The sequence below is a fragment of the Chelonoidis abingdonii genome, chromosome 2 (assembly GCF_003597395.2).
Source record: "Chelonoidis abingdonii isolate Lonesome George chromosome 2, CheloAbing_2.0, whole genome shotgun sequence".
Classification (NCBI taxonomy): Eukaryota; Metazoa; Chordata; order Testudines; family Testudinidae; genus Chelonoidis; species Chelonoidis abingdonii.
In genome coordinates this window covers 45,029,364-45,054,124 of record NC_133770.1, presented here as the reverse complement: position 1 = coordinate 45,054,124, position 24,761 = coordinate 45,029,364, and the positions used below count along the sequence as shown (strand labels likewise).

At 43.2% G+C, this 24,761-nt stretch overlaps 1 protein-coding gene across 1 annotated transcript in view; it reads left to right on the top strand.

Moving 5' to 3' along the window:
• Positions 1 to 24,761, top strand: part of OLAH (oleoyl-ACP hydrolase) — a 25,802-nt gene extending 1,041 nt beyond the window's left edge. Inside the window, 6 exon segments of the mRNA XM_075062329.1 lie at positions 17,838 to 17,968; positions 19,717 to 19,852; positions 22,307 to 22,406; positions 23,503 to 23,672; positions 24,057 to 24,139; positions 24,381 to 24,761. Of these exon segments, the coding sequence (XP_074918430.1) occupies positions 17,839 to 17,968; positions 19,717 to 19,852; positions 22,307 to 22,406; positions 23,503 to 23,672; positions 24,057 to 24,139; positions 24,381 to 24,508 (747 nt within the window). The 5' untranslated portion in view covers position 17,838 and the 3' untranslated portion in view covers positions 24,509 to 24,761.

Genomic DNA, 24,761 nt, shown 5'->3' with positions numbered 1-24,761 from the left:
CCCCCCCCTCACACACCCCGACTCCAGTCACCCCACGGGACCCCCCCCCCGGAAACCCCGACCCCCGTCCACCCCACGCTAGGCTGCTTAAAGCACTGCCGCGGCAGACCTTTAAGGTTGGCTGTGTACTGGCCCTCACCAGCAGCCACTTTCTTATCGATATGTTGTACTGACTTCCTTTCACCTCAGAGAGCCTGTCAAAACCCAGCTTTTTATTCAAGCCCTGTGTACAATATGGAAGCGGGGTGGGGCTGCAACAGATGAGAGCATATTGCTTAAGAGCACAGCTTCAGGTCAGTGAGTCCCAGCACCTTAGAAGCAGGCTAATGGTTGCAGGTCCCTAGCCTCTGTTTGTTAGAGGGTGGAGATGGATGGCAGGAGAGATCACTTGATCATTATCTGTTAGGTTCACTCTCTCTGAGACACCTGGCATTGGCCACTGTCGGTAGACAGGATACTGGGCTGGATGGACCTTTGGTCTGACCCTGTGTGGCTGTTCTTGTTTAGGGAAATTCCAGACTTATTTTGTTGCGGAGTCAGGCGAAACCCAGCGCTTGAACTATATATAAGCACATGGAGGAGAGGAAAGTGATCAGGAACAGTCAACATGGATTCAACAAGGGCAAGTCATGCCTGACTAACCTAATTGCCTTCTATGATGAGATAACTGGCTCTGTGGATACGGGGCAAGCAATGGATGTGATATATCTTGACTTTAGCAAAGCTTTTGATATGGCCTCCCACAGTATTCTTGCCAGCAAGACCTCCTGAGGTCTCTTCCAGCCCTAATATTGTATGATTCCTATTATTTCATTATTTAACAAATAATTAATTAGAGAGACAAAGTGGGTGAGGTAATGTCTTTTATTGGCCCAACTTCTGTTGCTGAGAGAGAACTTTTGAACCACACAGAGCTCTTCTTCAGGTCAGACATGGCTACAAGTACTCTTCACACAAATAATTAATTAGTCATTTTAATTTTTATCAGGTTCAACTGCATTAATTTGATGAAATTTGGAAAATTCTAATCTTACATTGAGGTATTTTTAAATAAGTTTGGCCTTTGAATAAGGAACTGGGTATAAGAAACCACTGCAGCCTCCTTCTGGAGGCCGAGATCCTCACACGATGAGCGGAGTGAGTGAGCCAGAGTGTGTGAGCAAGGGTGCCCATGGGGTGAATGGGGCTAAGTGTGTGTGAAGGGTCCTCATGAGCTGAGTGGGGTTTGGGGTGTGTGGAGGGAGTGGTCCCTGTGGGGTGAGCAGGGCTGTGGGAGAGAGGGGTCCCCATGGGGCTAGCGGGGGTGTCCGAATAGGGTGGCTGTGGCCAGGTGTATGTGCAGACGGGTCCCCGTGGGGTGAGGGGATCCAGGGCATGTGTCCGGGGCCGGGGTGTGTGCACGGGGCGGGTCCCTGTACGGTGATTGGGGCCGAGGAGTCTATGCGGGGGTGGTCCCTGTGGTGTGAGCAAGGCCTGGGTTGGGGGGGGGTCCCTGTGGGGTGAGCAAGGCCTGGACATGTATGCAGGGGGGCTCCCGTGGGGTGAGTGGGGTCAGGGCATGCGTGAGGGGGGGTCCTTGTGAGGATAGTGAGGCCTGGGCATGTATGCGGGGGGGGTTCCCTTGGGATGAGCAGAATCAGGGCATGTGTGTGTGGGGGGGTCCCTGTGGGATGAGCGAGGCCTGGGCATGTATGTAGGGGTCCCCGTGGGGGAGCAAGGCCTGGGCATGCATGTGGAGGGGGGGTCCTCATGGTGTGAGCGAGGCCTGGAAGTGTCTCTGTGTTGGGGGTCCCCATGGGGTGAGCAAGACCGGGGCATGTGTGCAGGGGGGATTCTCGTGGGGTCAGTGGGGCCAGGGCATTTGCCCGGGGGGGGTCCCTGTGAGGTGAGCGAGACTGGGGTGTGTGTTTGAGGGGTTCCCCATAGGGTGAGTGAGGCCAGGGCATGTGTGCGAGGGTGGTCCCCGCGGGTTGAGCGAAGCCGGGGCATGTGTGTGGGTGGGGGGGGTCCCTGTTGTTACCTATCAGCTATGTGTTCTTGGGGAACCTGGGCACAGTATGTGTGTTCATCTGCTTCTGGGGCTGGAAGAATGCAGCCCTGGGGCACCTAGGTCCTGCAGGATAGCTCCATTGGGAGGGAACATGCAGAAGGGAGAAGCAGAGCTCCGCATGAGAACATCTAAGTGACACAAGCAGTACACTGATAGAATTACAGAACCGCTGCACCCCCTCCCCCCCGAAGAGTAATCCTAATAAATAAGTGTACCTCAAAGTAATGGGCAAATCTGGTAAGAAACTGGTGGAGAATGCGAGCAACACATGACCCTAATCACATGGTACTTGTTGAGTAGTTCTCTCTCTCTCTCTCTCTCTCTCTCTCTGGTTTTTGGCTTCCCCATTTGTTCTGAAGCAATGCTCCTCTTACCTAAGCTAAAGATCCCTGTAGCACCCAAAAATCTTGTGGGGTTCGCTCATCAAGTGGGTTAATACCAGAACAATTGTATTGTGAAAGTGGGGGTAGGGACATGCCAAACCTGTGACATATGACAATGGAAGCTTAGAAGTAGTGCCTGACCCAGCCTTCTGAGTCCAGGGGCATATAAGGATGTCAGCTTAAAAGTGCTGCTTGCCCCAGCCTGTCAGGTGTAGTGCCCGTGGCATATAAGGGTGAAAGTTTGGAAGAGCTGCTCAACCCAGCCTGCTGAGTCAGGGACATATAAGAGGTCAGCTTGTAGTGCTGAAGGACCTCATCCACTCAGACTTGCTCTGTTAATGTACGTGTGTTCATCTGATTCCAGGGCTTGAGGAACCCAGCCCTGGGGCACCTAGGTCCTGCAGGATAGCTCCATTGGGAAGGAACTTGCAGAAGGGAGAAGTAGAGCTCCTCATGAGAACATCTAAGTGACACAAGCAGTACATTGATAGAATTACAGAACCGCCGTGCCGCGCCCCCCCCCGAAGAGTAACCCTAATAAATAAGTGTACCTCAAAGTAACGGGCAAATCTGGTAAGAAACTGGTGAAGAATGCGAGCAACACATGACCCTAATCACATGGTACTTGTTGAGTAGTTGCTGTGGAGTGGGGAAACTGAGGCACAGACCTGAGCAAACTCTCTCTTCCTTTTTCAGACTAAGCTCCTTTAACAAGGTCTGTGTTTATCATTTAGCTAGTTATAGAGGTATAAAAGAAAGAATGAAAATCACTGTCTGCCTGTGTAAGGACCTTCTCTCGCCGTGACAATCTGAGGCCCCATTCTTAAGCTAAGGCCTTTGGCTAAGCAGTGGGAGCAGCCGTAAGCTGGAAAGCATATAGTCACGTCATCACATATTTCAGACCAGTCATATTGAAATAAGGCAATCTGGGGCTGTTAGGAAGGTGATCCGATCTATCACCACCAGCTAAAGGGACGAGCTAGAAGATGTAAAAGAAAATTTAGTTTGATAGTTTTCTATTTGGTGAGAACTCACTTATCAATAGACATAGTTGGGAAACCCTTATGTCTGTATAGATGTAGTTGTGAAATCCTCACTTCTGTATTGTTTTGTCATTATATTTCCCCCTTTGCTATTGTTTATTTGCCTGGTCTCTGTCTGGTTCTGTGATTGTTTCTGTCTGCTGTATAATTAATTTTGCTGGGTGTAAACTAATTAAGGTGGTGGGATATAATTGATTAGCTAATCATGTTACAGTATGTTAGGATTGGTTAGGTAAATTTCAGTAAAATGATTGGTTAAGGTATAGCTGAGAATATTACTATATAAATTAGGGGCAAACAGGAAGTAAGTTGGGATTCGAAAATAAGGAAAAAGGAACTTGGATTTAACTTCCTGGAAGTTCACCCCAATAAACATGTAATTGTTTGCGCCTTTGGACTTGGGGTATTGTTGCTCTCTGTTCACGCGAGAAGGACCAGGGAAGTGGTAGGGTGAAGGAATAATCTCTCTAACAGTCCCTCTCTCATAGAACATTTGGTAACATCCTGTAACTTTTAAGTTAAGAATTGTGCTTAGAATAACTGTAGGACCGTGCAATAAGGAGTTGAGTTGTGCCTTAAAAGTAAAGATTTGAGCGCAGTACTGTGATTGTGTGAAAGGGCTTTTGGCAGGGACACTTATGCAGGACTAAATTCTCAGACAAAAATGACCATGGGGGCTGTGGATATAGAACACCTAACCTGGAATGAACTGGTGGCAAAAATCAAATAGGCAGGGAGATTTTCTGAGAGAGACTGATGTCTTAAAAAGACAAATCAGCAAAAAGACTACCTCAGAGCCAGTACAGGCTGTCACATTCGCGACTAATGGTCCTCACCCTGCCAGTCGCCCTCCCAATTATAATCCCCCTACCTCCCAAAACCCTGGGCAGCCCCAACCCAAGGAGACCCTTAGGCCTTGTCTACACTACGACTTTATACCGAATTGAGCAGCGTTAAACCAAATTAACCCTGCACCTGTCCACACAACGAAGCCCTAGGTTCTGCAGGATAACTCTACTGGGAGGGAACCTGAAGAAGGGAGAAGCAGAACTCTGTATGAAAACACAAGTGACACAAGCAGTATATTGGTTGAATTAAAGAACACCGCCTCCCTAAGAAGAGTAACCCTAATAAATGAGCCCATCCCAAAGTAACGGGCAAATCTGGTAACAGTCGGGAGCTCCAGGGGTCCCCCTGCTGCCTGCAGCAGCCAGGAGCAGCGGGGGTCCCTTTTGCTGCCTGCAGTGCCTGGATGTGACAGGTATTGCCCCTGCCGCTCAAGGCAGCCAGGAGGTCTGGGGGTCCCCCCTGCCGCCCACAGAGGCAGAGAACTCTAGGTGTCCTCCTGCTACCCATGGCGGATGGGAACTGTAGGGGTCTGCCTGCAGAGGCAGTGGCTCCTGTAGCTTCCAGCCGGCGCTGTCTGAAGTCACGGAGGTCTTTGGAAGTCACAGATTCTGTGACTTGCGTGACTAAATTGCAGCCTTAATTGTGATCACTGGCATTTGTCATGTTTAAGGTTATGTGGGTGTGACCAAAAGCAGTCCTATATTCACACTCTGCACACTTTTGTAATAATCTTTGTACAAAATATGCCAGGTGAGCTATCATTTGAAAACTATCTCATTGGTCAATAATATCATGGTGAAATGTATGTAGCAATTGTATGTGTAAAGTTATGAAATCCCCCTATATGATGATGTTAGTACGTGATGAAAACCACACAGCCCTGCTTGGGCAAAAGTTGGTAAACAGGTCTAGCCTAAGCAAAGGAGTGTGTGTTTGCCTCATGTTAAGCTGTGTAGAACATGAATACGAATCTTAGGGCAGACTGCAGGCAAAACTATCAGTTGGGACTAGTCAGTCAATTCATATTCCCTTGGATCAGACACCTACAAAAGGTAGGTGTAGATTAATGAATTCCCTACTGTTCCCAAAATAAAATCACTCTAAATAATTCCCCATAGAAACGGTTCACTCCCAACCTCCTGTGTATTAGCTGTTTGAAACCAACATTTGCTCAGTATTAGCAGCCACTGCCAAAGTTTATCCATTCCTGCTCCTGTCTCCATGGAAACTGAAATCGTTGGTAGAAATAGGGTAGAGGCTTTAATATCATCACCTTCTTGATTTTGCTTCCGTCAGTCTGATACAGGAATAGCAGGTGGCAGTCAGGAGAAGGCTGGGACTGTCTTGTGGATATCAGCTGTGCTCGTTGGCTGGGGTTTTCCATAATGTGCAAGTTCCTAAACTCCATAGAGTATTGAATTTCCTAGAAGTGGTGGAGAGAAATGTAGGGAGAATAATGGAAAAACTCTTACACATTTTAAAACAAACAAAAAAGGTATTGGTTAAAATAGTTAAACTTGGATGCTTTAAGTCAAGCATCAAAATCCACAGCCGCTTGACCAATTTGACCATTAATTTTAAATGTTCTTACACTTAAATTCTTCTTCTTTGCTGTCTTCATTTATTTCTTACATAGTTACAGTGAAAAGAAAAAAATATAAAATCAGTAACAGAAATGAAGTTCTAACAGCAACTTGTATTTCTGAGATGATTATTGACTTTTGGCCATTATCCACATCACATACTGGAAAATATGAGATTATTACATATAAATTTAGGGCATTACTGCTAGTTCTCCTTATTGCACTGTTTCAGCTCCTGGATGATATATGTTGTAATTTCCTTGTTAACTAAAAGCAGCAAAGAATCCTGTGGCACCTTACATGTATGTACACATTACATACACAAAGATAATAATATAGAAGACTGTCACATGATTTAAGTAAAATGATATCTTTAGTTAACAAGTATCAGAGGGGTAGCCGTGTTAGTCTGGATCTGTAAAAGCAGCAAAGAATCCTGTGGCACCTTATAGACTAACAGACATTTTGGAGCATGAGCTTTCATGGGTGAATACCCACTTCGTCAGCGTCTGACGAAGTGGGTATTCACCCACGAAAGCTCATGCTCCAAAATGTCTGTTAGTCTATAAGGTGCCACAGGATTCTTTGCTGCTTTTACAGATCCAGACTAACACGGCTACCCCTCTGATACTTGTTAACTAAAGATATCATTTTACTTAAATCATGTGACAGTCTTCTATATTATTATCTTTGTGTATGTAATGTGTACTTTTAAAATGCCTTGGATTAAGACCAAATTATGATTCTGACCCCTGTATATCTCTGTCACGTGCTTCATGTTATGTGGGTCACTCCACATTTGTTTGCTATTTGAGGATGCTCTGCTTTTCCATCCCTTGTTGCATTCCTGTTTGTGATATCATTTGTGAGCATTCTGCTCCTCCCCTACACTACCTAGACAGGATTTAAAGAGAAGTGCAGTGTCACCTGAACACCATTTCCCTCTCTTCCTGGGTGGGCTAATCTTGCTCCAGCTGCTTGTCAGCGCACCTCTGGGCTTGTTGCTGCTTCATACTGCACACTGAAAATAAAGGAAATCCCCAGGCTGCAGTGTACGGGCATTAAAGTCATCTTGCTAATTGAGGTAGGATTGGGTTAAGGGAAACTGGAGGGTGACAAATCTGTGAAATGACTGAGCAGAAGGCAGAGAGCAGGGTGAAAGCCCATGACTGGAAGATTTATCTGAAGTGTCTAGTATTGCAATGGTAAGACAGCGGAAGGATTCTGACTAATGTGGTGTCTTAATCACATGTAAACTGAGTGCCAGGGGCAGCACAACTTCAATCAGTTGGAAGAAGAGGCATGTTCCCCTTTGTCTTCAGGAGAGGCTGATCATTGGGGCTGGAGTGAGAAGTTTCCCTGTGGGAGGAGACACAGTTGTGGGGGTATGTGATCAGTTTGGGGGGAGGTTGAAGTAGTGTCCCCTTCAGGCAGTGATGACTGGGAGAGGCAATCAGTTGGGAGACTGAAGGAGGTAGCAACTACTCCGGTTTCTTTACATGAAAATAGAATAAATAATACCAAATATGCAAGTATGTGCATTTAATGCAGAAAGATCCCAGGGGACTTTCCCAGCATGCTGTCTTCCAGTAGTTAGCTGTGCAGTAGCTGTTCTGCAGCCTACAGCAGCAGTTTGTATCTCCCTGACTCCTAGCTAATATTTTATTTCTGTTAACTTTCTCTTGGCTTTTCCTTTTTCTAGTTCCTGTTGAGGTAGCTCATCCTCAGAAATAGTAATGGAAAAGAATTAATAATCTTGTCAATTTAAATATACATGAAAGTCAAGATAACTGAGGCCTTCTGTCACACTCTGGGCAGATTTTTCCACTGCCATGTGTTGAAGGCGGATATAAAATGCCACCATTTTGATTTGGGTGCACTTGGTGAAAATGTAAATGTCTGCATGAGCTGCAAATGGTGCAGTGCCATGGACAAGCAAGATCTGTGTATATCGGATTGTATTAACAGTTTCAACAAATTAGAAATTGAATTTTGGTTTGCCATGTTATAACTTCTTTACTATTCAGTTGTCATAAACATTAATATGAGCAAAGCTTAAGTCCAAATGTTTGTGGGAAATAATTTTGGGCCTTTAATAGCTATACAATTATTGTCTCTGGCAATGAGGAAGTAAGGTAGCAGCCATCTTACAGGTTTTTTTGTCTGAATGGTTTGTGGGTGGAAGAGGAAACATAGTAAGAAAGAAGGACAGAACTGAGGGGAGAATAAAAGAAGATTGACATGGGGAGATGGAGAAAGGGGAATATGGGAACCGGAAGAAACAGGGAGGAGATGAAGGAAAGACAAAGAAGGAAGAGAATGATGGAAACAGGAATGGGAAGACTCACTCCCCAGGGAGAAGATCTCACAGGTCACCACTTCTGTGAGAGGCAGCTGAGATCCTCAGGGAAAAGGGGTATTTGGCACTGTGCACTCCATTACACTTGTCTAGCTCCAGGCCCTGACGAAGGATGCTGCCCCTCAACAGCAGTGGCAGGCATGGCACCTAGTCTGAGGGAAGCAATGTAGATCCCCTGAAGAGGGAGAACATATTGCAGGCAAGGCCCCACTTTATCCTGTGTTGTCAGAGGAAAGCTGGCTGCTGTTCTTTCAGAGTTCATTTGGGGCTGCTAAGAGTAGAGGACCCTGGAGGAAGAAACGCCTTCGGTGGGAGACAGCCTTTTTACTTAGATGAGACAGTCATCAAGGGTGAAAACAGTCCTCCTCCTCCATCAACATACCTTCCTGCCTAGTGGGGAATGCTGTTGCCTCACACCTGGAAGCCTCCTTTCCCTGAGGTGATCCAGGTCACAATCGTCCTCTTCTGCCTTCTTCTTCCTGGGAGTCGGAGCATGCTAGCCTAGTGTGCAGGAAACACACTGTGTTTTTGTTAGGTTGCTCATCTATAAATCATTTATGACATCTAATCTTCCTTTCAGACCCCTATTGAGTGGAACTTCAAAAGAGATGATTATGAGGATGTTCCATCCCCAAAAATGTCTTCTTGTATTTTCCTTTTTAAGGCAGTGTGGCCACCACCATAATTTTTCCCCACTGCCAGTGTGTGTTTTTCTACAGTGTGTTATAGAAACATAGTTGATTGATAGCTGGGCTTTGCATAAAAGGCAGTGACAGGATGACATAGGATGATATCTTTACACACAAACCCAAATGGCTGCCTCCTTCTACATACAGGGTGCCTGTCAGGTAATCAACTGTGGATGCTGAAGAACACTATCATTATATGGACAAAAGTCTGTCACATCCCTTGTATTTATTTTAAATGACAAAGGTGCTAGACTGTCTGCTTGTCCCAGGCACTAGTGCAAAATCAACTGGTAGTTCTTTATAGCAGTCAGCTGTGGCCTGCATGCCAGGTTGTGAAAATGAAGCTCTGATGCTTGTGACCTCACAAGAACTGCTCTCTACCAGTATCCCTGGAGGGTGCAAAACATGCCTTTTTAGGAGGACCCCCTTCTCCCTCTCCAGTCACTTGCAGTCTCTTGTTGGTGGATTTCAGGGGGGCAAAACAAGGCCTATGAAGCACTTAGGTCCCATTCAAGCTCTAATTTTACAGTTTAAATGGAATTTAAGAGTTGTGCAAGCCCTATTATGCAGGGGCTAAATTTTCATCCTATGTGAACTGATGTTTGGCAGTGATACACCTCTACCCCGATATAAAGCTGTCCTTGGGAGCCAAAAAATCTTACCGTGTTATAGGTGAAACCGCGTTATATTGAACTTGCTTTGATCCGCTGAAGAGTGCAGCCCTACCTCCCCCTCCCATCCCCCGGAACGCTGCTTTACTGTGTTATATCCGAATTTGTGTTATATCGGGTCGTGTTATATTGGGGTAGAGGTGTAGTTACAGAGTACAATGCTGAAGATCAGAAAACTAAAAATCCTTGTGATTAGTTGTGGAGTAAGGTACTACTCACCACTATTAAGGGCAGCAGAATCTAGCCCTTGATATTGTAATAACATAATTGCTTGCATTAAGTTTTTTTTGCATTTTTTTCTCTCAGCTCAAAACAAATACACTGGCTTTTTATATTTTAAGCATCCTTTTACTGATATTTGAATATAAATCAAATATATTTGATTTCAAAAATTGATCTTCAATCTCCCTTTTCTCGGTTGTCTTATAAAAATTAAATCTTTTTCCTTTCCTAATGGATGGTGTGCATGGGCTATCTTCATTCACTGGGCTTTATACTTGAATATGTTGTGCACTACATTCCCTGTGTGGGTTAGCGTCAGCCACTTGCTGGGTGTATTCAGTAAGGCACATTTCTTTTATATTCCTTAGAAAGACAGACGTGCACTCTCTCTCTCTCACACACACACACATACAGCGTTAACATATTGTTAAGATTGCTACAGTAAGTAGAAAAGTGTTTAAAACATATTAAGAACATTTACAGTTAGTATAGCCCAAAGGTGAAATGTATGGAAATGATTTTGATAGACAGTCTAATACCCTTGCATTTCCCTGGTGTCCTATGTGTCTGGTTACTCTAAGTCAAGACTTATGTACTTTAGTTAAGGTGACCAGATGTCCCAATTTTATAGAGACAGTCCCAATATTTGACTCCTATTATCCCCCACCGCCGTCCTGATTTTTCTGGTCACCCTAACTTTAGTAGAGCTAGCAGCAGGGCAGCACAAACCAGCCAACTAGGATTCCATCACAGTATGCAGCCAGTCACTCCAGAGTCAAAATTACACTAATGACCTGCCAAATTGCAGATCTCAAACTGTGATCCAATTGCTTTATGGGAAAAGGCTAGAAGGAACTTAGATGCCTTTGTTTACTTAACTGACATAGATCATTAGTTTATAAATGCTGGCAATAGGGTGCAGAATGGAAGCAAATCATGCTGGGGTGGGTTTACTGAGCAACAGAATGGCTCAAGGCAAAATGCTGAGAGCTTAAGAAAACAGTCAGAAAGTACTGTTATTGAATATAATAGCTCCCATAGTTTAGAATAATAGCAATAAAGAAATAGATGAGTTTGGCATGATCATGAGGCTTTGGTCTTACTCATCACTCTTTGTTCCCACCTTTGAAAAGAACTTACAGATCTTTGGATGAAAGATTATTATTGGATTATTATTTAAAACCTCAGAAACCCAGTGTGAGGAGGAGACTAGTAATAGCCCTATTTCACTGCTGGAGGAATAGGTACAGACAGGACTAGTGACTTGCCCCAAAACCACACAGCAAGTCAGTGGCAGCGCTGAGATGGGCTCTCCGGAATTCCTGCTTGCTGCGCTCTGAGGATATATGAAGCCTTTAATCACTGGAAGAGTCTGAGTCTTTGGGTACGTCTAAACTACGGGATTATTCCGATTTTACATAAACCAGTTTTGTAAAACAGATTGTATAAAGTCGAGTGCACATGACTTTACACACATTAATTCGATGGTGTGCGTCCATGGTCCGAGGCTAGCCTCGATTTCTAGAGTGTTGCACTGTGGGTAGCTATCCCGTAGCTATCCCATAGTTCCCGCAGTCTCCCCCGTCCCTTGGAATTCTGGGTTGAGAGCCCAGTGCCCGATGGGGCAAAAATCATTGTCGCAGGTGGTTCTGGGTACAGCCTCACCTCTCCCTTCTTGAAAGCAGCAAGACAAACCGTTCGCGCCTTTTTCCTTGGGTGAACTGTGTAAATGCCATAGCACAGCAAGCATGACCCTGCTCAGATCAATACCAGAGCAATACGTGGATGTTGTAAATGCTCGCCGCATTCTCCTGCAGTCCTATGCTGAACGGGATCCTTGCAAGCAGGCGAGGAGGCGGCGGCTACGCAGAGCAGCATGAGAGTGATGAGGACATGGACACGGAAATTATTTCAAACCCGAGAGCCCCTGCCGCTTTTGGCGTTCCTGCCTGGTAATGGGCAGATTCCTATCCATTGAACGCTGATTTTGGGCCCGGGACAACACAGACTGGTGGACTGCCCTGTTTGCAGGTGTGGGATTGATTCCCAGTGCCTGCAAAACTTTCGCATGCATAAGGCACTTTCATGGAACTTTGTGACTTGCTTTCCCCTGCCCTGAAACGCCAAGAATACAAGATGAGAGCAGCCCTCACCAGTTGAGAAGTGCAGGGCTAAAGCCTCTGGAAGCTTGCAACGCCAACAGCTTACCGGTCAGCCGGGAATCAATTTGGAGTGGGAAAATCTACTGTGGGCGGCTGCTTGTGATGCAAGTAGCCAAAGCAATCTAAGCTGCTGCTAACGAAAAGGTTGTCTCTGGGAAATGTGGCCAGGTCATAGTGGAGGCTTTTGCTGGGCAAGGGGATTCCCTAACTGGGGGATCAATAGATTGAAACCCATATCCCTAATCTGGCCATCGTGAGCAGCCACGCACCCAGTACATAAACCACAGGGGTACTTTTCCATGGTGCTGCAAGCACTGTGGATCACAAAAGGGACGTTTCACCATAATCCCGTGGGATGGCCGGGAAGGGTTCATGACACTCGTGCTTCAGAAGCACTGCTCTGTTTAAACGCTGCACGCACAGGGAATTACTTTCCCAGACCAGAAAATAACAGTTGGGGATGTTTGAAAATGCCTGTAGTTATCCTGGGTGACTGACCATACCGCTTGAGGCCATGGCTAATAAGCCATTACACAGACAAGCCTGGACAGTTGTCAGGAGCTTTCAACTACAGGCTGAAGCAAGTGCAGACAGTGGTAGAATGTGCATTGGTCCGTTTAAATAGGCACGCTGGCGCACTTACTTGAACTCGCTCCAGACCTCAGCAAAACCAATGTCCCCTTTGTTTATTGCCGCCTTGCTGTGTGCTCCATTAAATCTCCTGGAGAGTAAGGGGGAGCTTTTATGGCGCAGGTGGGAGCTGAGGCCAAATCACCTGGCCACTGATTACGCGCAGCCAGACACAAGGCGCTTAGAGAGCACACCAGGAAGCGTGCGCCATCAGAGAAGCTTTGAGAAAACCAGTTTCATCACGCAGCCAGGGTACGGTGTGACTGCTGTGTTTGTTCCCCTTCATGAACCGCCCCACCCTTATTGACTCCTCCCTTAAGGCACCCACCCTCCCCTTCGATTACAGCTTGCTAATGAAATAAAGTCAACTATCGTATTAAAATCATGTATTCATATATTAAAAAGTAATTATAAGAAGGCAGAGAACTGACAAGGATCCGGGTGTGGTTTGGGAGGGAAGGATAGGAGGGAAGGAAAAAGTCATTACCATTTCAATGTAATGACAGCCTTTTGGTTGGCTGACCACGGGGGTGAAGTGAGCGGGTGCATGAAGCCTTCCCCCACGCGTTCTTGCACGTCTGGTAGGAAGATATGAACATGGTGAGTGTGGAGGGTGGTTACAACAGGGCTGCAGCGGCACTCTGTGACCCGCTGCTCTCCTGAAGATCCACCCAGAATGTTCGGAGGATTATCAGTTTATCACGCAAGCAGCTCAGCGTTGCATCCCGCACCACCGCTGATCTTCCTGCCTATCCTACTGATCTCCTAGCCACCACCTCTCATCTCAAGAGTCTCTCCTATCCTCATGTGGCCCTGTCCTCTACAGTTCACTGGCATTCTTTCCTGTACTTTGCGACCACATCGCTACCACTCATTCAGAGAGCTTCTTTCATTGCGGGTTACTCCATGATTTCCGAGAACATTTCGTCTCGCGTCTTTCTTTTCCTCCGCCCTTATCTGAGCTAGCCTTCGGGATGGAGTAGGAGACTTGAAAAATGTGCAAGCTCATGACGGAGGGAAAAAGGGAGAAGTATTGAAAAGAATTACATTTTCAGAACAATGAATTAATACTTTTCCACAGTGAACAACAACTATTCACCTTACATAGCACATGTGATTCACACAAGGTCGCAATTTGCAATCTAATATGAGTGCCTGCGGCTCTGGTGTTACAGATCTCACAGATGCAGGTCCGGGCATCAGAATTCCAAGCTTGTATGCCGGCCATGGTACAGCCATTGGTCTTTCGGCTTCGCACAGCCTTCATATACACAGTGCCTCTGATGCTTTCTTTCCCTGTTAAATGCATCAGTAGAAGCCAAACTCCCCCCACAATCCAATTCTCTAGGAATGATTGCTTTACCTCCTCCCCCACCGCATGGCTGATATCATGGAAGATCACTGCTAATCACCCCCTTTCCTCCCCCCCCCCCCCGTGGCTGGTCAGCTGGGAAGATTCGCTAGCTAAGCCAAACGCAAAAAAAGCTCAGCGCTATCCTCCTCCCTCCCCCCGCTTGGATAAGTGCAAGAAGATTTCTTTAGCAACAGCCAGTAGAAAATGGCAATCTCCTTCCCCTTAAAATTAAATTCCTGAATTTCAACCAGGTTACCTCACCAACGAATGATATCACTCTGCTGAGGAATAACACAAGCGGAGATAAAGGAACAGATGTTCTTGAATGCCAAGCCAATCACTGGACTAACGCAGCTATGCTTTGTCCATGCAATGATACCCGATTAATTGCTAATTACATGCATGGCGTAGTATAAGTGTCCTACCATGGTGGAACGGACACAAGGCTGCTCCTTGCCTAGAAACCTCTGCAAAGGCTTTTGGAGTAACATCCAGGAGCGCTTCATGGAGATGTCCTTGGAGGATTTCCGGCTCCCATCCCGACATGTTAAACTTTTCCAGTAATAACTTTATTGCCGCGATGCATTCCAAGCCCTCATGACAAATCATTATAAAAAAACACTTGCTTTAAACCATGTTTATAATTACAAAGGTACACTCACCAGAGGTCGCTTCCCAATGGCTTTCACTGTCTGGGGCTAGCGGCTTGGGAGGACTGGGAGGTAACTCCGTCTGGTCACAAAAAGCTCCTGGCTGTTTGGGCCTAAAGAGTGCTGATGTGCTCGCTGCAAGGTCCGCCCTCCCTTCCTCCCTCCTCCGCAAATCAATCAGCCATGGTTAGATTACAAACCCACCTCAGAATCACGGACAGGGGTGGATAGTGGTGGCGCAGCCCTAAAGATTGCATGCAGCTCAGCGTAGAAGCGGCTAATGTTTGGGCCCTCACCCCGGACCTTCCGTTGCTGCTTTGGTTTTCTGGTAGGCTTGGTCGAGATCCTTAACTTTCACTCTGCAAATGTACTGAGTCCCTGGTGGGCCTTTTCCCATCATAGCCTTGGGAAATTTTTTTCAATATTTTTTCATCTTCTTTTGGAACGGAGTTATGTTAGCACTGAATCCTCCCCATATAGCGATAAGATCCGTACCTCCTGTTCAGTCCATGCTGGAGCTCTTTTTCAGTTTCTCAGGAGACTGCATTGCTACCGTGTGCATCAGAGCCCACGCGCCAAACAGGAAATGAAATTCAAAAGTTCGCGGGGCTTTTCCTGTATACCTGGCCAGTGCACCCGAGTTCAGATTGCTGTCCAGAGCGGTCACAGTGGTGCACTGTGGGATACTGCCCGGAGGCCAATACCGTCGATTTGTGGCCACACTAACCCTAATCCGATATGGTAATACCGATTTTAGCTCTACTCCTCTTGTCGGGGAGAAGTACAGAAACCGATTTAAAGAGCCCTTTATATCGATATAAAGGGCCTCATAGTGTGGACGGGTACAGCGCTAAATCGGTTTATCGCTGCTAAAACCAGTTTAAACGCTTAGTATAGACCAGGCCTTTGAAACAACATTTATGCCAGAATAAGGAATGTGTGCATAACAGTTTGGTTTAAAAGATGGCAGCAGTTCAGGCTAGTTCCCATTGCAACTGAATGAGTTTGCCCATCCAAATTGGAATCTCTGTAGATATGGGTGGGTGTGTTAGTTGTTTTCTGATTAGAAGCCATATGCTTCCATAATGCTTCACAAACCTAAAAAAAGGTCCCAGTCCCATGGATCTTACAGTCTAGCAAAACAGAGAAGCAAAGACTTTCTAAACCACTATGTTGGCAGTGAGGTGACAAAACAGGAAGAGGGGAAAATGTGTTTAAATTGATTTTTACGCTTGTTTGTTATAGCTTTGTTTTGTTTTAAACCCATTCAGGATTGGGGAGGGGGCATGGATTGTAATTTATTATTTGTGTGGACAAGGGCCAGCACAATGGGACCCAACCTGGTAGAGGCTTTTAGGAGCTACTGTAGTATGAAAGTTAAAAAGTGTAGGAGTGACAATAGAGGCCACCTAAACAGAGATTAGTGGTGGAATTACAGAGCAAAGAAGTGTGGGTTGGAGGTGGAGAGTGAGGTTTTTCAAGTGTGCGTGGAGGCGTGAGGCTGTTCCAAATATCAGAGTTTGATGAATTCTCTGCTTTCCAAAGGAGCTTCAGCAGGCTGCAGAATATGGGACCTTTAATATTTTGTCCTCTGATTGCTATCTGTGTTCCTCTCACACTTCACTTCCAACATTACAGGAACTGAAAGGCCTTCCAAATAGTAATAGTAATCGTAGTGATAGTAATAATTGGAGATAAAATCATTAGAATCAGAGATTCAGGTTGACCTGAAAATGTTTTTTAATTGCCTTTGTGCCCTTTTAAATTTCTCGAGGGTGTAGAAAGAAGGCTAAAACATTTTGTCAGTATATTCCCTGCTTAATTTTTACCTTAGAAATATCAGGATTAAGTCTGATCTTTCCTGATTTTTGGTGGAAGGCTCATTAAGAGTTTTCAAATCGGACTGGGAGCTCTTTTACCTCTTAAATCATTAGGCCAGGCACTGCTGAATTTTTAACTTTCTTCCAAGTGCTTATTTGACACAGAAGATGAATAAGTGTTAAGAAAGGGAACAAAAGGCAAAGTTTTAAATAATCTGACTAAAATCGCTTCCCAGCTCAATTTTTCGGCTTTCAGTTAATTGTCTCTTGTGATGTCATAATCGCACCAGTTCTTCATTCTTCCATAAAGATTCAGAGCAGACAAGGCAAGCAGAAAATAAATTTTTTAAAATCCTTTCCCCCAAAATCTCAGTCAACCAAAAACACAGAAAACAAACAAAACAAAAAAAAATTTTTTTCACCATAAAGCAACATAAAAAAGCATGACCCCAATTATTTTTCATTTGGTGATTTCTCAGCTTAACATCTCATTACTTACCTAGGCTATAAACACTCTAACAGACCAGTATAAATACTTTTGGAACCAGGTTGATCAATGTGTCTGAGTGTAAATTAATCTTTATTACCCTTTGGTATTTGCTAAGCATATATACCATAGGCCTGATCAGTAGACTTTGGACTGTGAAAGGTGATGGATGTGCTTGCTTTCCCCTTCAGCAAGGTAGGGAAGTAAACAAACAATTGTTGCCAATTGCTGTAGTTATTAAATTAATCTTCATATTCATTCATTAGCTGAAACTTGCAATTGACAACTATTTTAGAGCAATCATCAACCACTGAACAAAGCTTATAAAGCTGGTCAGTGGGCCAACTAGTAGAAATGATTTAACAAACTTTTTCTACTTTCATCTTGTTATCAAGACTTGGAATAGAAGACAGGAGACTGAGAGGAAAAATATGGTGACGTTGATTTCACTTCTACTAGAGGCTAATCTGTATCCATCCCTAAGAAATGGAAGCTTGCAAATGTATTGTATTGATTTGGGCTTTCAAATAATCGTTTAGGGATTCCAGTTTGATTTCCAATTTGTATGGATGTGATTTTTCTTTTTTACCAATGCTACAGGTTATTTTAATAGGACACAACTTCCTGTAAAAAGAGGCAATCGAGAAATTAAGATGGTCTTCTCCTCTCTCTTGCACCTTGACAAGTGCTTTAGGATCAGACTGCTGGAATTTTTTTTTTTTAAAATAAAAGGACTTTTTTTTCAACAGGCAGGTGATACAGTGCTAGCAGTTTTGACAATAGAAAATATGTCTGTTTCGAACTAAATGAAGTCTAGAACCACACTCAAAAAACCCCCCAAAACCACAGAATAAATGAATGACATTTATTTTTGTTTTCCTCAAGAATGGAGAAGGTTGTTGCTTGTCTATACAGAAGGCCTAATGCGCTTTATAGGCTGATTTGCTTCCCCTGGGCTGGAAGTGGCGCTACCCATTTTGCACAATGGGGGAAACACTTTGACAACTCAACAGAAGGTCAGTAATTTTTGTGTATGACAAGTACAGTTTAATAAAGATGGGCCAGCTAGACAGGATACTAACATGCAGAGTAGTAAGATTTTAAACAGAATATTCTCAGCCCTGGTAAAGAGAGCTGAGTTATCTTTCCAATAATGTTCTTACCATGGCTCCCTCCTGCAAAGTGCTTAATACCTCCATTGGGATGTTGAGTTCCCTCAACTCCTATGCCACCACAAAGCAGGTCCCAAGTTCCTGGGTTCAAAACATGAATATATCTACCTTCAATTAAATTCCTTTCTCAAGGTTAAAACAGGCTTGACTGTTTTAGAAACAGATCAGTTAAATGGATCAGCAATACAGTAACATGTTTGATTATTTTTAAAAAAATGTACATGCAGCAAAACTGCTCAAAAAGGAACATTTAAAAATTGATTTCAGTATGTTGGGAAGCTGCAGACCCTTTTCCTGTGCAGAATGAATTGCAGTTAGCTACACTTCTCTGCATGATTCTACATTCCCTGTATCAAACCAATGTCACACAACGGCTTTGTAACAGTAAAATGGCATTTAGTTACAGAGTGAAGTAATTCCCATGGTTATCATGTTATATCAGCTCTGGAAAAGGTTCATACTTGCACTGTTTGAAGGGGAGAAGCCATGGCTATTTTCCAGACCTTTCACAAAGAAAAGAGAATAATCTGGCATTACATGAGAGCATTAGCATTAAAATAAAACCAGTCCCCTAAACTCTGAATACCTCCAGTGAATTGCTGTGCCAGTCACATCCAATTTTCCTTGAAGTAAAAAAAAGTCTTCTGTTTAGACGGAAATACTTCCAGAAAAGCTACTTGGAGAGGGGGTCCTCAGAACAATTGCAGCTACTGTTGAGTAAAATTCAGAGAGCAGCATGCACTTTCAGAACTGTCTTAATTGTGCTCAAAAAAGTTATAAAAGGCCTGACCCTGTATTTTTGTCCTGCTACCTATTGTATTATGTGGTGGCTTATTTTAAGTACAACACTTTTAGTTCTTGGTGTGTGTGACCCCCCTGCTTCCATGTGACCTTTGAAGGACATGTCCTATGAACAGGAGAATGAAAAAACAGTAACATTTTTACAATCTATCCCGTTGTTCAGTTGCCCTATACAACAGTGGGGTAAAAATGCAGGGATGATCCTTTGAAGACCAAGCTTCTGAAAGGAACATACAACCATGTCAATAAATATCACGATTCCAAATTCTACTATGGGTAATAAGTGAAAAGCCTGCAAAGAAAAAAATAATGCAGTAAAGAGTGTGCAAAAGAGTTTCCAATAGAGTTTAGGATTCTAGCGAGATGGTATTTTATAGAGAACATTCATACCAGTTATTCTTCGACTAAAATGCTGATTATTATATATTATTTATATTACAATAATACCTAGAAGCCCCACCTAAGATCAGGGGCTTATGTGCTAGGGTGCTGTCAAGAGCCCTAGTAAGAAACAGTCCCTGCCCCAAAGATCTTACAATACAAATAAACTGGGCAAATAATAGTTGGGAATAAAAAAATTAATACCAAGCTCTTGAGTGAAGCCCACAGGGTTAAAATTTCACCTAATCTTTATCGTCACTAATGTAAAAACCTTCCTTTATGTAACTGGCTGTTAATATTTGTTTTCTGCAGAATAAATAAAAACTGTGTGGTTAATTTCTGTTTTGGTAATCTAAAGGCATGAATTTTAGAGTCACCTGAAATGACTATAATTTTCTTTTCCCCTCTAGTTTATTCTATAAGTTTTCCTGGAAGAGGATCTCGTGTTAATGTCTTTGCAAAAGACATGAAAACTATTGTTAATGACATTACTAGTGTTTTGCTTCAAGACTTGCAAGAGAAACCTTTTGCATTATTTGGTCACAGGTAAAAAAATCTTTTTAAATATGGGGCAAAGGAGCCTAAAATCTGTGACTGGATACTTAAGCTTTATCTACACTGGCAATTTTGTTGTTAAAACTTTTGTCACTCAGGGGTGTGAAAAAACAAGAAGTTATACCGACGAAAAGCACCAGTGTGGACAGCGCTTTGTTGGCGGGAGCCATGCTCCCAGCGATGAAACTAGCACCCCTTGCTGGAGGTGATTTTATTTTGATAAAGAGCAGGTACACAATGCACTTTACAACGGTGTGGCTACAGTGGCACAGCTGTGCCCTTGTAAGGTGCGCAGTGTAGACAGTCACTTCCTTAGCTCTTTCCCTCCAAGGCAGAGTGCTGGACTGGCTGAAACAGAATCATAGGGTAGATCTACACTTACAAGTGCTACAGCAGCACATTTATAGACACTAGAACTATGAAAGAGTTTTTTCCTTTGTGATTGATATTCAATTTGTGAACCACTATAACCCCCAGATCCTTTCCTGGAGTACTACCATCTAGCCAGTTATTCTTTATTATATATTTGTTCAATATCCTCTTGTTGAAACTAAGTACTGTGCTTAGTTATTACCTAGACTCTGACCTCCCCTTTTTTATAAGGAATGGTGGCTAAACTGGGTGCACTTCATGAGCATATGCATGGAAGGAGATTATTTGATATATACCAATCCAGTTGGGACTGTGGTATAGCCAAGTGGTATGTAGTGTCTGTCATTTCTGTGAAACAGTCTGATGTTACCAGTAGAAAAATCTGCTCAGTACTTTTGAAACCATCAACCACAAGGAGCTGTTTGTCCTACTAGGATTGTTCCAGAGTAGATCTACTTGCAGATGTGGAGCTTGGGTGATTACACACCTATCCTGAAATCACTTCTATATGGATTCTAGTGGTGATCAGTTGTCATCTTTGTTGTTCAGTGTACAAGTGGAGCCACTCAGTGAACTGATATGATACCCACCCTGAGATATCTGCAGTATGCCCAGATCTACAGTACAGTGTCCCTGCAACAGAGTAGTGCCTTTCTTGCCTAGCTGAGTTTGCAAGGATGGATGTGGGACAAGTGGATGAGGCTCAGTGCACATAAGACTGAGCTATTGCTTCTGGATAGTGGAAAACTTCTGGAGTATATTTCTTCTTCAGTAGCTCTCTCTCTTAATGGGATTTACAGAACTGGATTCATGACTGAGCAGTCGGTTATGACCATAAGTGGAATATGGAGGCCCATATTGGAGGGGGGAGGTTAAAAGTACCTTTTTCCATTTTCAAAATATTGACGTGTACTTGTTCTGAATGGAGATCTCTCCCTAGTAATCCATACCTTTGTGTTTTACTGCAAGGAACTGCTTTGGGATATCCTTGAAAGCCAACTGTCAGCGAGTATATATTACAGAGTTTACATCTGTCAAAGCACATATAACATAAAGCCTTAACTAATAAATGACCACTTTCTGGGCTGCACAGTGTTCAGCCTTATCTCTGAGAGTGACATGTGAAACAAACAGAATTGGAACTGCCCACTGTCTCACCCTGCAGGCCCGATCCTCTGCTGGTGTACACTGGCACAGTGCCATTGTGGCAGAGTACTTTCAGTCAACAACCTGTCTTTAGAATGCCTGCCTCAACACAGGCCAAAGTACATCAGTGGCACTAATGTGTGTGTTGGGGGGTAAGTTCTGAGATCTGTTTGCTTATGGCCATGATCTCTCTCTGGTATTTATATGGCCCCCATCATTGTAGAACTTCATAATCTTTACGCTATTCAACCTCACAATACCCCTGTGAGTCAGGGACATGCTACTTGCCCCATTTTACAGAGGAGGAATGAACACACGGGGAGACTAAATGACAAGGTCAAGATCACAATGTAAGTCTGTGGCAGAGCAGGGACTTGCGCTCAGGCTAAGCTAATGCCCTAACCACTGGACCATCCTTTCACTGCTGTTTTTTTGAAATTCTTGTTGTTTATGTATATCGGTCAGGGTCAGAACCTTTCAGGTACAGATACCTTCTAAAAAAATGTATTAGTGTAATAATCATTACTTAGATTATGACTGTTTACTCTTAATAGCAATGTTGCTGCTTACACTAATAATGGAAGAGCAAATGGATTTTGAAGGTTACTTAGTTTTCAAGGAATATTCAAACATTCATTCATATTGTAAGCAAAGTGAAACCGTGAAAGAAGCAAAAGTGCTGTACTAGGTCTGATCTGCAATCTGATTTCTCTTTTACATGGGAATTGACTAACATCATTACTCATTAAAGTTACTTCTCGTAATTAGAGACCTATAACACACTGCATCAAGGTACCATTTTATGGTTTCTAAGAATGTTTACCACAGCAATTGCACCTTACTAGAGTTGGGATTCTAAATGTGTTTAAATGTGTACGGCAAGATACGTTTTTAGTCAGATTAATTTGGCTTCTCTTTGAAATGCAGTTTTGGATCATATGTTAGTTTTGCGGTTGCACTACACTTGAAAGAAAAATATGGATTACAACCAGTGCATCTTTTTATATCAAGCGGAAGTGCCCCACATGTAAGTGATATAATCTTTGATAATATGAAATAAAATAGTATTTAGCTATACAACCATCATGTATAAAGTACTTGCTTTGGCCTTCCAAAGTGCAGCTGACTCTACCCTAGCACGCAGAGTTTAGTAAAGTCTATAGAGAAAAGACAACCACTGCACATGTGGATTCATGCATATATATTCCATTATCTGTGGGGAGCTTAAATTGAAGTTGTTAGAGCATCTCACATTACCTGTTATGGTGATGTACTTACTAGTCAGATAGGCATCCAGGCAAAACCCAGCACATCCTTCCTCCCAGAAATGGAAGTGTACATCACCCTCCTAACACATAGCACCCTCTCCTGGACCTCCTGCTCAGTCCTTGGTACCTTTGCCCTCTCCTTAATTCCCAACCCCATTCTTTGGTGGTTTTACCTTTTTCCTCACCACTCCTGAGTTCCTGATGATTCTGCCATTCTTCTCAGGGGACCAGCAAGGATTTGGCTATTTTCCCCATGCTGCTGCTTCTCATGCACCACCTACTGCATCTCCCTCCAGGCCATTTAGAAACAGTGTTTTTGGATGACGTTTCATCTCTCCATGAAAACAAGGTTTCCTGCAAGGTTTCTGGGCCTGGGAGTCCACTGCAGCTGAATTTATGTCCACAGTTCCGCTTCACTTTCTGATAAAGACATTATTTTGGTAGTTTGGTTTCAGCATTCAGAATAAAAAATTCACACCAAAAATTGAATAGCTTTTATATTTCTGTCTCCCTCACAAGCTACATTTTCAGAAACTATTGTCTAGCAGCGAGAGACAGACACAAAGCTTTAGCAATGCCTTTTGTTATAATCCACTGAATAACCAGTACACCGTGTCCTACAGAAGTGTTAGGGCAGCCTCTTTTCCACTCCAAGATTATCATCTCTATAAAGATTATGTGACTGCTGAAACCAACCAGCCACTAAATCATAATGCAACTATTATATTGGGGACAGGAGAAAACACTACAGGTTAGATGTTCTTTAAGGTTCTTTCCTAAGACTTAAATCTTTTAGGTACAATTGTTTACATTGTATTTTATAAACACCTAATATATTTTATATGATGCTTTCAGACAACATTTTGTTATCCTCTCCACACGATAAAAGACCAAGATGAAGAAGAAATTGTCAAAGGGATACAGTCTCTTGGAGGTACTCCTCCTGACTTTCTGCAGAACAAAAATGTTATGAAACACTTCATTCCTGCATTAAGAGCAGATTTGGCAGTTATTCAGTCCTTTCTGTAAGTAGTACAGTTTTACAGTATATTCTGAGACTAAGACTATTGATTCATAGTCTAAAATAGAACATTCACCTGTACTGAGACCTATCACACAAGGATCTCCCATTTTTGTCCCTGAATCTTTGTTTCCATGATAAAAGCATTTGTGTAATAGAAACAACAGCATAATTAAAGATCCAGCCTAGAATCTTAAAGGTAGAACAACTCCTTCTCCTTCAGTTCTTCCCCATCCCTTTATAGTAAGTAAATAGCAGGTTGCATTCTGTACTAAAGAGTACATTGGCAAAGAGTTTTATTATGTTTTAGAGGGGGAAGAGAAAGATATTTTGTGTGTGGCGGGGGAACCTAGAGTGGAAAGATTTAAGCTCTCCTTTATATTCACAGCTTTGAGGAATAGGTAATGGATGGTCTCTCTTGTGACCTTACATGCTTTGCTGGGTCTGAAGATTTGCCATTGGATTTAGAATGTAAATAGTAGCATGCTTTGCCTCTAATATTTAGCTATACTTCTGTTGAATCAGATTAATGAGCAGCTCTGTCTGTAATCTCATTTTAATCAATATGGAAATATGAAGGATTCTTGCAGTATATGAGCCAGAATGATTCGTAAGGAATTAGAAAGATTTCAATAATCTTGAAACAAGTTATGTAAAACAATTACACAAGCTGATATTTCTCTCATGCTTTACATATTTAATTCTCTTTCAGCATGGAAAGATGTAACAAGTGGAGATATCACTATTCACAAGCTTCCTGGAGGACACTTTTATCTGCTGGACCCTGCTAATGAAATTTTCCTGATAGACTATATGAAAAAAATTTATAGGAACTGCTGATCTCTGAGTATTTGCCTTTATTTTGCTGGGAGAGGGGTCAAAGATTAGTCCAAAGCAGTAAATAATACAAAATATTTTTTATACACATTTACAACTACCACAGTGACAAAGTAAGCAACTTTCTGTAGCAACAGGGCTAACAGTTGATGTATTAATACAGGTGCATCCTACAGCCAAAGGTTTTTCCAGGATATAATTTATGACGATACTTAGGGAAATCCTGATTCTTAAAAATAAACAGCCAGTACATTAA